This window comes from Aptenodytes forsteri, unplaced genomic scaffold, assembly GCF_000699145.1.
Source record: "Aptenodytes forsteri isolate BGI_AS27 unplaced genomic scaffold, ASM69914v1 Scaffold15, whole genome shotgun sequence".
Lineage (NCBI taxonomy): Eukaryota > Metazoa > Chordata > Aves > Sphenisciformes > Spheniscidae > Aptenodytes > Aptenodytes forsteri.
Window position 1 is genome coordinate 8,477,679 of NW_008795129.1, and position 15,206 is coordinate 8,492,884.

General features: G+C 38.5%; 1 protein-coding gene across 1 annotated transcript in view; it reads left to right on the forward strand.

Annotated features, from left to right (window-relative positions):
- LOC103897843 (protein FRA10AC1) overlaps positions 1 to 15,206 on the forward strand; it is a 45,239-nt gene that overhangs the window by 1,786 nt on the left and 28,247 nt on the right. Inside the window, exon 3 of the mRNA XM_009278020.2 lies at positions 401 to 546. Within this exon, the coding sequence (XP_009276295.1) occupies positions 401 to 546 (146 nt within the window). The remainder of the gene's footprint in view (positions 1 to 400; positions 547 to 15,206) is intronic.

A 15,206-nucleotide genomic window follows, 5' to 3' on the forward strand; every position in this document is an offset into this window, starting at 1 on the left:
CTGCCGGGCCCTGGCCTGCTCTCCCGCCGTGCCGCTTCGTTTTAGCCAGAGCAGGTCTGAGGAGAAGCCCCCGAGGAGAAGGCGGCGTGGAGGGAGGGCGGCGTGCGCCCTGCCTTCCCTTTCGCCTTCCCCCCGCTCCTCCGGTGCCCTCTTTGAATACTTACGTGAATACTTCTGTGAGTAAACCTGTTGGCTAAAATATTTGAGGAAAGCAAACACAGTCAGAACATAGAGCCAAAAATTATTTTTAAAAATATTTAATACCTTTTTGGGGGATTAACTCTGCTCCACTGACTCTATTTGCGTTTTTGCATTAGCCCAATATGTTTTCATTACCAACATATGACAAAGTTTTAATAAGCTTCCTGTGGTTTCATACTGACTACGTTTCCCTGTGCAGATACGTACACTGTTACAGTTATCCTTTATTTCATCCCGCTTCTCTGTGCTCAGGATGAGCTGCCTGCACCTATGTGGCCTCATCCCAAAGCCACTGACGGTGATGGCGAGACTTTAGTGAACTTTACTGCGCTTGGTGTTAAGCCCGTAATATTACACTGCACGGATGTGCAATAGTCGGAATGACACCCCAATATTCATGAGTCTCCTAAAGAACAAAACGTTCTCATTGCTATGTTACCACTGTGTTTGGAGCAGAAGGATTTTGAGATCAAAGGCTCCTACAAACATCTCATGAGCCTGAGTTTTCGCCCTCCCAGTGCCACCCTTTTAACAAATTCTGCAGCAAATGGCAAATTTAAAGCAGCTGAGACCGAGGCTGTACTTTCAATAAACAAAACTAAGTCTTGTGAATTCTAAACAGTTCTGAAAAGACTACGCTTCCTGGTGGATCTGGCAGCAAGAGCCATTGCCAGGAAGAAGCCTTCTGCAGGTTAGGCATAAAACTCGAGATGCCTTTACAACAGCTCATAGCACAGACTAGCTTGGGAATGATCACAGCGCTGCCTAGAACTTTTTATTTGTAAAGTTCTTCTGACTTCGCCCTGTCCTTGTCTATACAGGTCCGTATTACGGATATCCTTCTTCAAACCACAGGAGTTTCATTAAAAGCAGAACAACCAGGCCAGTCCCTGTGTCAAAAAGCTCAGGAAATGGCTACTTAATTGCTGCCAACTTTAGAGGAAAGAAAAACTCGGAGGGTGGTCTCCTTTCCCTTGCATAAAGTAGCCAGTTCACAGTTCACCCTGGAGTTAGAAGCGATCACTTCTGAAGAAAGTCAGGTCTTAGCTCTCATGGCCAAAATTGCATGGTGATGCAGAACACCTACTCCACTGAGCATATCCTGGTGAGTGTGCAGGTGGCTCTAGGACTGCTTGCTGGCTTAGGTACACCAGAATTTGACCAATGACAAAAAGTATGTCAGGAGAGATGTCTGTTACCTGAACTGTCATTCTTTAAGAAAAACAGATGTGCAATGTATTTCATCCAAAGAAGCTAGGCAAAATTATTCTATGTTTAGGTTTTATTTTGTTACAACCAAGGACTTCCGACATCATTATGATTCTTGATGCTTTATTTTCAATTGTAGCTTTTTAAATAGTAGAGAATATTAGAAATTACCTCAGAAGACACTTTAAAGCTATAGGATTTCTACCCCTTGTGATTTTTGAAAGGCTCTCTCAGGGTGGGAGGGACCTAGGGAGGACACCTCATCCAACCTCCTGGGTAACCAAGAGGGATAAAGGCTAAGAAGCTAGATATGAAGTATCCAAAATGTACTACGTTTTGATATCACATGACTTTTAAACCAGTACCACAAAACTTTAAGGACCTAATCCATCATCTTTGAACAGCTGATATTGACAACACTGCTAATGTTAAGTGTTTTCACACGTTCAGTGGGATGATGGTTCATTCCAGTCTGATTCTCTTCTAAGGCAGGCAGCTAAGTGCCACAGCTTGGTAACTTCACCTTATGCAAATAAAGAAATAGAAAAGAACAAACTATCAAACAGAAAAATCCATTAACTGTCCTTCATGGACATAACCTCAACTACTGGATTGGCCCTTCACTATGAGAAAGACCCCATAAATCCTATCGATCTTGTTGTGTATTGACTCCCAGTTTCCTCTGGGGTTGTCTATTCCTGCTCCTCCGAATGAGATTGGATCCCAGCCTGTATAAATCCCAGAGCTGGGATTCCTCAGCTCTTCCCTAGCTCCTGCATTCTGTTTTCCAGCAGAGTGGGACCAGTTGCTTTCTCAGGTTTTTAAAAGACTCATAAGCTTTGTTACAAAGCAGTATACTTTGCAGCACATAACCCAGTAGCACGAAGTTAACTGCTTTCCTCAATACTACCCACTTTTCTCCGGACCTGAACAAATAGTTCCTGCTTTGTTTCTATTGTCTGTGTTTTGCCTTGAAAATGCTGACAATGGATATTTAGAGATGGAGGGAAATGAAAAGAGCAAGCATACAAGCTCAAGAGCAAACAAGAGCCCAATTCAAAGATGTGTGAAGCTGTGCTACTTCATGGTTCACAGCAGGAACTGAGACCACACCTAATATAGAGGGAAGTATTAAAGGAAACAATAAAAAAGAACACCAGGTTTTCACTTGCTGCAGTGAAATGCACTTTCTCAATCTTTCAAGAAAACTTTCGAGAAAAATTGCCAGTAGTTAATTTATCCTCCGGGAAGATCAACATCTCATGTGTGCAAGGTTGGAAACGGGGACACTTTTCAGCCAGACAACATGCCCATCCACTTCAGTGGAACTGACATCAGACTCATCACCTAGTGTGCATCCTACCGTAAGATTAAAGTGCCCTCTATAGGAACCTCTCAGGGAAGAAAAGTAGTCTTCAAATGTGCAAGTTACTTTTCTGCCTTTTTTTCCCTACATAGCCTGATCAGATATTAAAAGCATGATACTACTGAAAAGCTATCGTTAATTTATAATTGGAAATGGACTTGTGCCTTCTGAAGAAACTGACGTGGTGATATTGAGAACGTAGTTCTGTGCAACGCTTTCTTTAATGGGATGGTTTCCCTCTTCGCCACTCTTCCACGGGCTCTTGGTTCTGCCCTCTTCCACAGCTCGCTACCAGCGTCTCTGTCTCTAATGCTATTCTCTAAACTGGATTAAATAAATGATCTGGTAAAAGAACAAAAAATAAGTAAAACCCTAAACAAGCCCAAATACTTCCAAAACAAAACAAAAATTGCTAGAGCCAGAACAAGCAGCTGAGGACACAAGCGGGCAGGGAATATTGGCTTCGCTGTTAGAGAAAATGTATAGGGAGCCACACGTTTGAGGGGCAGTTTCATATTACAAATACCTAAAAACATTTAAATGAACCATAGGACAGAACTGGTGACAAACTACCTCAGTCTGGACCAAATAGGACAAAATATGAACCTCATAAAATGCCCCAGTATTTATCTAGCATTGTTTAAAAGTTATCATCTAACTGGAGGACAGACCCTCAAGAGGAGTATACAGACGCTTGATAGTTATGATATCCACTCTGCCAGCCCCTTGCACTATTTATTAATTTCGTAGTTGTTCATAGGAGGTATCCTTCATGCCCACAGTAAAAATACAGAGGGATAGAAAAACCAGTCCAGTAAGAACCCTGTATCCGAAACAAAATGTCCCAGATTTTCTAGCATGAGCAAGTGCTTTCTACAGACCCAAAACAACATACCACTGTCAGTGTAGCTAAATGCCATTTAATTGGCAGCTAGAAAAGTCTGTAATACATTTCTTCATGGAAAAATGTTTGAGCTCTTCCAGTTTGCCAAGATGCTAATTAAAAACAGACGGTGTGTTATAAAATCTTTCCTTGACCTGTGCTATCTTACATTGCCCTTCTGTACTTTTTTCATGGCATTGGCTCCCTGCAGAATTATTCTAATCTTTATAAACTTGTATTTAATTTTCCTTGTCATGTTGTGGACAGAAAAAAGTAACTAAATGTTATTTATTTAAATGTACATAGGAAATTTATTTGTTACATGGCAGAGATAACAGGCTTTTGAGGAGAGAATCTTTACTTGTTAAAAACAGAAGGTTTCTACGTCCTGAATAATTCACGATGAAAGAAATCTTAGTGCCACTGAAGTCACTGAAATAGTTCAAGTAAAAGCCTCGCTGGAGTGCCAGTGACATAATGAATTGCACAATGAGAAGGATGTGCTCCATCAAACGCATATTATTGTTTCATCATAGCTAATCAAAATGCTTTACAAAGCTGGGATTTGGATCAGCGCTGAACCATTTTAAGGGGTCGTTGGTGATAGCTCCACAAGTGTATTTTAGTGACGTTTTTATTGTTCGTAACAATCCAAGAAATTTGGAAAAACACCTTATTTTGGTAAGAATTAATCCCTTTTACCTCACGCAAATACTAGATCTGACACCCCACCCCACCCTATGGCGGGCACTCTGCCACTGCACAAAGCCCAACACAGATTCTCTGTCAGATAGGATACCACACCAAGCTGAACTCCCCGGTCCCTTTTCCTTACGAACCACATGCCCCTGCAGAGGAGACTTTGGAGGGCTGAAGAAGTCTATCACATCTGTTTGCTCATATGCCAATATGCTATTTACTCAGTACGGCTTTAAGAAAGGATTTGCTCTTTTGGCTGTTGGCTCTCTCCCTCTGCAGTGGAAGACCAAAACCAACACAACATCATATCTAAGAACTGGGTGTAGTTTTTCATGTAATTTTCAGCTCTTTAGCAACAGAGAGATACATGTTTTAGTTATGACTGCTCAGAAGCTAAAGGATTTTCCCTACCTTGTGTATGGTAACATTCACATTTTGAGCTTATAATGCTTTCTGTATATCACTTTTCTAAGACAATAATCCAAATTCCATACAGATTACTTTCTTTTAGACACCAATCACTTTTAGGCATCTGCAAGTTTCCACTGTTGCTGCCCTTGTGATTTAGGCAAAGAGTCATTAAAACTGGAGGGCCTAATTCCCAGCCTCAATGTAATATATCAGTAAGAAGTAATAAGCTCCTTCATGAAGCAATATAGCTCCCCAGCTAAATAAATGGCACACACTACTGATTAAACAAAGGCACATGTGGCTTTTTTTCCTAAACCTTTTTTAAAGCAAATGGATGAATACATGAGAGAAAGAGAGGAGAAGAAAACAGGAGTGGGAACTCAGAGAGTCATAGAAACATCACAGAAGTGAAGATCTTGGACCCCAGGCATTGGAAAGGGGGTCCTGAGAATCTTCTCTAGAGAACTTCTTGGAGCGAGCATTGGCTTAAAAGAGCTTGGAGCCGCAAATAGTCTCCGGCTGCTTGATTTGCTCTTCATTCAGGGAAATGAATGCTGTACATTCTTTGCAAATAAAGACTGAATCAAAGGTACCTGATTCCATTAACAATTTATTTTCCTAAACAGAACAATCTGAAAGATAATGACTTTTTAGATAACTACTCAGGTCAGAAGTAGTAATAATGCTCACTCTATGTTTCTGACACTTCTGCCTCCCCTCAGGGAGGCATATCTCCCTTCATATACACATTATGTGTATTAAGATCTCTCTCTCTCAAGAGCTATATATAGCTTCTATTCACAGGCGGGCACCACAACCACTTATTCATTCTTTTCATGCTTTACCTGCTGTTTTCAAGGCTGCCCTGATGCTAAAAATAGCTTTGCATATTAGAGGAGGGTTGCTATAGATTCAGAACGGGTGACAGCTAAATGCCTCTTTGCCGAGGACATGGAGGATCCACGGGGATGTGGCTGATGGGCAGCTGTATTATTATCTGTGACCTGAGCTATGGTGCCCCTTCATAAAGACTCTCAGGCTCCAAGGTCAGGGTATTTGTGTTATTCTAAGACTGTACTGAACTGCAAATCAATACAAATCATGGATGTCCCCGTAAGTTTAAGTCTTTGGTTTTCATACTGTAGTGTTAGATCACAGTACAACAGTACCTTCATATATTAATAGCACACTAGCTTCTTTTTAACTGGGAAAACAATTTAATATTCTATTGTATGGGCATATTTTTCTGCAGGCATTGATGTCTCCAAGTAAGAAAATACCAAAATGCTTCGCTAGTTGTTCTTACTATGGAGTTGAAAGGATGACAATTCATCATCTATTTGATTACTTTCAAGACAGCAATGAAACCACATAAAAAAATTGTACTACATACTGTTGTTTTGAACTTCTGGCAGTGTGTCCTCTGACAATGCTGACAAAGCTAATGTTAATTTTGGAAGTTACCTCCCTGTCTACAATTTAATGGATAGTGCAAGTGAAAAACTGCTTATACATAACTTTCCAACTCATATACTGCATAAAACAGTGAAGTGTGCTATAGATAAGTGTCATTTGATTGTTAAGGTTATGAAACCTACATTTTCAAAATTTGTCTGACAAAAATTTTGGAATCATAGGAAAGATTTTATTTTGTCAAGCTTGACAAGCTTCAAGCTTGTGGAAGTTTTGAGGACTGTCTCTAGAACATAGTTATCTCTATACTCTGCAATTAAAAGCACCTTAAAATGTTTTCCAGCTTTTAGAAATCACTTTTCTACGTTAGGAGAATATCACTGGTTGCATCCTTTCAGGATGATGAAGATGAGATTGATGGAGATAAGCAAGTGTCTGAATAAGACTTACTTTTCTTTCATAATGTAGTAAAATCCTTCCAAGTGGTAACAATCTGATCTTGAATTTGAAGGCAAGATACATGAGTTAAAGGACAAGTTGCAAGAAAGAACGGATAGCAAAATATTCGTCATTAAAGTAACTCCTACCTAGAAACATGGGAGTTTTATTCCACAGTATACATAAGCTCCCAAACATGTAATAAAACAGAATTCTGTATACAGAATACCTTAAACTTACTCAGCTATGTTAACTTTCTAAAAAATTGTGATTTTAGAAAATTACAATGAGAAGTTGAAGCTTGACAGAAAATTGTATGAGAAAGATTATGCTTCAGGAGTCCTGTACTAGGAACTGAATTTAGTGTTTCATCTCCAAATAACAATTTTCCTAGTTCTTAAAACTTGTGGATGGATTATGACCACATCTAAGATAAATGAGGTAGTCAGAAGAATATTTTCCTTTTGTTGACAGACTCAGATTATAGAAACCTGCCAAATACTGACTCTGTTAAGGCTGAGGTTCAAATAAAAGTTAGTTGTACAGAGAGAGAGTGGCATGGATTGACTAAAACAACATTATTAAAATATATTAAAACAGATCCTAATGTAACTTTAAATAATACAATCCGTCTTTTAAGAACTGTATATTTGAGGACAGTGTAATGCAAACTTGAGAGAAAATTCCATGATATGCTAAAGGAAATGTTTTTTCACTCAAATCTCACTTCACACCCTAAACCTTATCTTTCATGCAGTTATTTTTTATTTCCATTCAAGAAATGCAGTAATCTAGATACATAACTGTTAACATTTTAATGTATCGCTTGCAAATTGAATGTGGTTTCAGCAAGTAGCAGGATCTCTCCCAAGGTATAAGCTGGAATATTCCTTTTTACTTGCTATAGATACTTTCCTCAGCAGTTTTCCTGAGTCTGCCATTTTTACTTCTAGAGTTGTGGCTATTGCACAGCTCAGTGTTGCTGGCTGTAAGTAACATAACTTGATATTTGAAACTAAGTTAGACTAATTGTTGAAACTAAGTTAGACTAATTGTTCCCATTTAGGATAGTTATCCTTCCCATTCCACTTAGGTGCCATGGAATGAATAGTATCCTGGCAATACTTTCAGTAGAAAGGTAGATAGTATTTCAGTACTTTATGTCTGAATGATATTGGTGATTAACTAACACAAAAATGTATTTAATTTGAAATATAACCCCTATTGTTTCCAAAATCTGACAATCAGTAGTGTATTTTTACTAATGAAAGGTCAGTTCTAGCAGAATGGCTAACGGTACTAATTAAATGAGGTCTCACAGTAGCACTCTATAAGCATCTTCATAAAAAAAGTGAAATAGGAATTTTTACTGATTCATCCTACATCACTGCTCAGAGCAGCCTCTTTATATCCCTGTATCCTTCCGTTTCCACTGAATGATCAGCTATTGATCACCTCAACCCAGATACTATCAGCCTCTACATGAGTTACTGTACTACTTTACTACATTAAGTCATCCCACTGAAATCATAAGGTAGAATGAGGGTTGATTCTGTCATCGTTATGCCCTATTATGCTCTTATACCTTATTTTTTAAAATCTGTCTGTGAGATTCCAAACACTTGACTATACCACTGTATATTGCAAATAATGTCTGCTATGAAATATCTTCTTAGCTTTAGGACACCAGTGGAAAACACTGTGATGCACACGCATGACCAGCTGCATAGTACAGTTTGCAGGACTGACCTTCTTGATTCCTGGATTAAGACCTCAACTTTTGGTTAAGCAACACATCTCTAAAAGCACAGGTGTTTTCTGGAACATGCAGGAGTAAGACCTTATTTCCCTATTAAATTATAGCTTAGTCTCAGACTCTGAGGCACCTTTCTTTTCCAGGTTTTCTATGCCAGGTACATGAGCTGTGCTTAACTGCTTCTATGACTCAAGATAGTGACTCATGACTCACCTTTTTATATAGAAGACTTTAGATTCCATACATTCAACTGTAAATGATTTGTACCTTGCCTCAATTCTTATCATAAGTGAATTATTATGAATATATATACATGGTAGACATTATGCACAAAAATGTGTATTGGGAAACAAGGGAATGCTTATCTTTTCCACTATGATTTAAAAGTGCAATGGACTGTAATTTTGCTCACATATTCCTTTTATTTTCACAAAACAAATCCAGCGGGAAACAATGTAATTTAAAGAAAACAAGTACATTGCTCGTTTGTTGGTTGATTGGGTTTTTTATTTCCACTTTACTATATTTTCCTTGTCTCTTGCTTATTATTTTCTTTCATTTTTCCCTCATATAACTCCTCTGATATCAAACTGAAAAAAACAGATTTCCCTTTTTCTTGGATTTATGTATTTGAATGCCATCAGTCGCTTGTCACCATAACAGATCTAGACATAAAAGGATTAAGCATTCTTTGCTCTCTTAGGAAAATGTTCATACTTTGGGGAATTTAAGCATAATGCACTTCTAAAATCTCCTCAAATGAATACTGGAACACACTGGAGGAGTTAGTTTCTGTATTCCATTTATTTCAAAGCAGGTTGATAAAACTAAGAAGTAGTATTTTGTGCATATTGATAATTACTTTTTAATTAAATTCTTGATAGGCTGAAGTCACTATACTTGTTTATGCATGCCTACATGCATGTGTAATCTTTTAGTAAGCTTTGTTCTCAGCAGAGCTGCCAGACTGTAAGCTCTGGAGACCAAAATTATCTGCCACACAACAAACATGGCACTAGCAGTGACAATTAAAGAACAATAGACAGGAGTCTACATAATATATCTCTAGGAGATTTATTAGGTTAAATTCTTTACTTTTTGTCAAAAAAAAACCCCAACTGTAGAGATAATATGGGAGGTTGCTTCCATTAATTATTTTGTGATGCAAGTCTGCTTTATTATTTCCATAATGGAATCAGTTATAGGGTCATACTGGCTTTATTTACAGTACATATATTAACAAAGGCTTGCAGCTTAGTTTATTTTAATGGTACTTTTTGAAGTTCACAGAAATTTTAGGATCAAGGTTGTTGCTGTGAGTGTTCCCTTAATTGCAACAGAATGAATGAACGAAACAATCTGGTTTTCAAGATACTATGATAAGATTCTTACATAACTCTGTATTCATAGTCAAGAAAACTAAAATATATGTTAGAAATTAGAACAGTTATAAGTCTTCATTTATCTGTGATTCATTAGCACATTAAGAATGTAAGTGATGTTACCATCAAATAAAGTATTGAGCATGACTTAAACTAGCTCAGCCCATGATAATGAAGCAATTTCCTCATATTTTTCTTCTTGGAGATTTTCACATCAACTGAAAGTTTCAACTCTATTTTTAATAAAAGCCTTTGATATTTTTTTCTCCTATCGGCAGAACAAGCTTAACCTAGAATTTGAGATGTGCACTGTCCTCTTATTGAGCTTTGGATTAGTGTTAATAAAACTAATTCCCAAACTTTGGTCTCAAAGTGCTCTGTAGGCGGCCAACAGAACCACTGCCTTCAGATGAAGTCTGACACTGCATTAGGCAGTAAGTAGCTGTGGAGGTTTGGAGTGATTTGTTCACCCTAGAAGTACAGGAGCCTGGAATAAGAAAGGTCCATGGGTCAAATTCTACTTCATATGGCCTTCTAAAATCCCATCATCTGTCAGCTCTGCCTTTAGTTATACAGAATCATGGCCAGATTTTCAAAAGAACTAAGTTTTTCAAATTGTTTATCATATTGGAAGCCTTAGTGTTCTAGAAATTCTGTCCCTACATGGTGTATTTAACATTGATCTCCAATGGTGTCAAACAGGAATAATTAAGAGGAAAATTTCCACCTATAATTGGAATTTAGGAAATTTTATACTCTTATAGTAGGATTAGATATCATATTATTATCTCTATTTTATCTTATTAACAAATACAATGCAATACAATGATTACGGTTACTTATACAAAGATCTGGGATTTTGGAACAAGGGAGGAAACTGATGAACAATCAGATGTTATTTTTGCAAAAGCACTTTTCTAACAATGATTACACACTGAAATGGTAATTGCAACTCCAAAATAGCGTAAAACAGCACAGCTGCTCTCAAAATAATGGACATAGCACGGGCTTGTCTATGATATTTTTGTAACTGACTCTATACTGGAAAAAAATTTAAATCCAGAAATGCTTTTATTTAATAAATTACAATATAACAAACAAACAATATAACAAATAAAACTGCATTTGCCTTTTAGCCCAACAACATTTACATCTAGTGGCTAGTTAAACGCCACGTTTGATGTACTTTGCATGACAAAAAATGTAGAACATACCATTTACTGAATTTGACAAAATAAATATGCATTTCAACAGCCTGCTCTCTTTACATAACCTCTAGATGATTACAGAATGACAGTAGTCTTTAATGACTAGTCTGGAGTGACCAGTCCCAGTGATGGGAACTGCTGAGCGTGAGCCATTGCCCCTCAACACAGCCCCACTGGTTTTCCCTGACTGTCAGGAAGTCTTAGGCTTGGGAGTCGGCTGCCCGACTTAAGTATATACCTTGCTCGGGGCTTGTTGGGAGGCATAGTGCATCCCTAAAGTTGTACACAGGTACATCTAAAAGAAGAAGAATTACACTTACTGAATGTAATGTTACTGGCGTATGTGAACGTCCATTTTTAGTTCTATTTGCTTTTCTACGAATTACTAGGGGACTTCAGATAGAGGGAGATGAAAATCAAGAACACAACAGATGCCATGAGACTGTTCGTACTATGAAGACACGAAAATAAATGATTTGGCAACTTACTTCATAGACATGTAGAAGATAGGAAGGTGCCAATATCAAATGATGTTAGAAAGTCTAATTTCCTCATTTTTCAACAAAATAACTGGCTGAATGGAGAAAGAGGAAAAATTGGTCAGGGTAAATCTCAATTTTACTAGCATTCTTGATGGTTCCACATTACTTTCTCATAATCAAACTCAAATGTAGTCACACATGTCCTCTGCAAACAGCTCTTATAATGGATATGGTTGTCAGTGACCACCTTGCCCTCGCTCTCCATACCAGTGGTAGCTGCCTCTTCTGGCCTGCTGGGAAAGCCACCTGATTTGCTTCATTAAAAATTGGACCAATTTTTTAATTGGCTAACCAAACTAATTTTGACCAAACAAATCAGAGGCTGTTGAGTTTAAGCAACTTTACCAGAAGATCTTAGGAGGCAATAACCTCCTGCAGGAAGGTTGAGGTATTTCTTCCTAGCTAAATATTGATAAGGACTAAACAGCTACGATTAGCGTTTCTTAGAAATATAGAGAGAAATCCGAGTCCAAAGAAGAGCAATAAGACATGTAAGCGTTCTCAAAAATGTAACCTACATGGCAAGGTTGAAGTATGTTTCTTTAAAGTTAATTTATTTAGCTTCAAAAAGGGAAGACTGTGGGCATGTATGTATTCCAGTATTTAAAGATTTGTTATTCAAATGATGATCAGTTCTTGCTTTCTGTACCAACTAGTGTAGGGCATTAAGAAGTTATCTCAAGTAGCAACAAAGGAGATTTATCATAGATACTAGGAAAAAAACCCTATATACCTAAGATGTTAATAGATTAAGCTATTTATGCCGTGAAATCTCCTATACTGGAAGCTTTTAGGAACAGCTCAGTAAGTATGTCAGGTATGATTCTCTGAATGCTGCATCTCCATGATTTAATACCTTCTTTTAGTACATACGCATTGATAAAAGTAACCCCCGTAAAAATATGGGGGAATTAAATAAATAAATGAACAGGTTACTTAAGTAAACATAATGCTACCCCCAAATGATAAGAAGGTCAGAGGTCTGTCCTGAACACACATTCCAGATGTTAAAATGCACCTTTTACTTTCTGGTACAAATGACATGAGTCAATATGTATTCATAAATCTCTTGATGTCAGCAACAGTTTTACCACCCATTTAATGAATTTGGATGACTGAGAAGTAGCAAATTCAATCAAATAATTTTTGTCTATTTTTTTTTTTGCATACTGAGGCTGGCTCCATGTCTACATAATATGATCTGAGATTACATAGGTGATTGGAAGAAAGACAGTATGAATGTAAATACAGAGAAGCTGATGAACTCTTGGGATTATTTCAGAATCATGGACATTACCTTGTATGATTAAGAATATCCCTGGGAAGAATTTTTGGGGAAAGAAATTTCCATTTCTTCTTCCCAAAACTTTCTATGGAATTGTTACACTGAGTCATTAGAAAACTGAGTGATGAAAGTTGAGTAAAGAATATGTCAATGATTTGAAAACTTGGGAGAGAAAACATTTACTTCTTGAAGTTTTTAAAACCATGTCTGACAAGCTTTCTGGATACACTAGGTCTCATACTCAGCCCATTTCTAGATTTAGGGCAGGAGTAAAGTAAGGACTACGGTGATGTCGTCTCCTTTGTGGGTCATGAAGTTCAGGGCTACTGTAATTGAAGAGTATAGTTTCACATCACTGCTAAGCTGATCTAATAGAGAGCTGCTGCTGAAAGGACCACCCTTGTTTCTCACCTCCCCCTTCCCTCCTGTCCCATCCCTCCATCCTTAACCTTTTTTTGCACCACCACTGCTACTCATCAGACATCACAGCAGGACAGTCAGAGGAGCTAGACTGGCAGAAAATTAAATACTGCAGTTCAGCAGAAGTGGTCAGATGAGCACTAGTGCCAGCTCAAGAAAAGGAATGCTCTCTTCAGCAGCAGCTAACCCATAGATTGATTTACCTCTAATGGAAAACTGTGCTTCTAAGGTTTGGTTGTACAATCATTGAAATCCAACTTAAAACTGTAGCACCTCCTGCCCTGCAAAGAGTTATGCCCGCCTCTGCTTTTTCCCCGTATCTTTCAGTCCTGTGGGACTCAGATGCGATAAGTGTCCTTTTTGGTGTCAAAGCATATTGATGCTAGATTTAAACTATGGAGACACTCCCATAGGATCAGGCTATAATCCATATACCAAGGGCTAAGGACAGGTCCAGTTTCAACTTCTAATTTATTTAGGAGGCCATTTCTGATCCACTTCCCCAGCTGTAGCTTACTGTAGCCCTTATAGAAAAAGCAATCAGGTGATGTTTGAAAGCAACACAGTCAGACATCAGAAAAGCATAACATAGTAAAATGAAATTATCTAGCTGCTATTCTCAGAAAAGCTGTTTATGAACTAACTTCAGCATCTACAACAGTTGCTATAGTTGGACTCACTGCAGAATTTTCCTCTGTCCCAGAAAGTTTATTTTTTTCTATATGCAGGCTTTTGTGGCCACAGAACAATGCCAAGAGATTCAAGAATTGTAAATCTTCCCTCTACCTTTCCCACTTTTCTTCAAAGTGCATAATCAATGATATGTTGGCCCAGTTTCCAGAATCATGTCAGGATTCCTTCACACTAAAGCAGTCTGCCATTTCCGTAAGAGAGGAACAACAAAAAGATGCTTGCTATTACAGCTTCGTGGATATACATTATTTATTTTGAGATATTTAAATTATTAATTAGGATAATTCCATTTTTGCAACAGAGTCTCTGCCCTTTAGAGGAAACGGGCCACATTCAGTAGGACTTCAGCAGAATACCGCATACACTCAAATAAGCACATTGCCACTCAGTTCCTTTCCACGGGACACTTTGGCATCACCTTTACATCCCTTCAGAGTGATAATAACACAATGAGTGACACAAATACTAGGTCAGGAGAAAAAATACTTTTGCTTTTAAAACCGAAATTCCATAGCCAAGGTAAGAAGGTATACTCTCAACTGTGGTGTGCACTTGCCTTACTGCATAATAGCAACTAGCTACAACTTACATTTTACAACTTATATATTACAATGACAGTAGTAGTATTTCAATTTTGAAATTTCCCTGATTAAGTGTATCTGTGGTTTAAGACTCCAGGAATCAACAACACGTCTGGAAACTCTGATACAGTCCAGAAGAAAATATCTGTGATGGATAAAAGCATTTCAGACCTCGGCAGTCAAAATGCTGGTTCAGGTATTGCGTGCCCTAATGTTTGATGGGAAACAGTATCAACTCCTTGACTGCTACTTGCTGTATCTGATGACTTAACGCTGAAGATTGGCATTTCCCAGCTAACTTATGAGAAAACAGTTTTAGTTTATAAAGCTCCTTTCTCTGATGCAACCCGCAGGCTCCCAGACTCTATCACCCAGTTGCCGTTGGTCCTCACAGAGAAACTGGGTCACATATTGCCTTCCCTTCTCCTAACTGCGAGATGCGATTGAAGAGAAACCGCTAAAACATGTGGAAATCAATGTTACATATTACCTTGCCGAGGCTGCCAAGGCGTTAATACGGCTGTGAACGAGGTCTGTGCCGCGGTGAGGGCAGCCCACACACCTACCGCATGAAGCCCGGCCGCGGGGACGTCTGGCAGCTCCTGCCCGCCGAGGAGCACCCTCCCAGGGCCCTTCCTCCCTGAGGGGCCTCCTCCAGAGCGACACCCGCCCCCCCGCGACCCGTCCCCGAGGGACTCTTTCCGCCGGGCCCCGCCGCC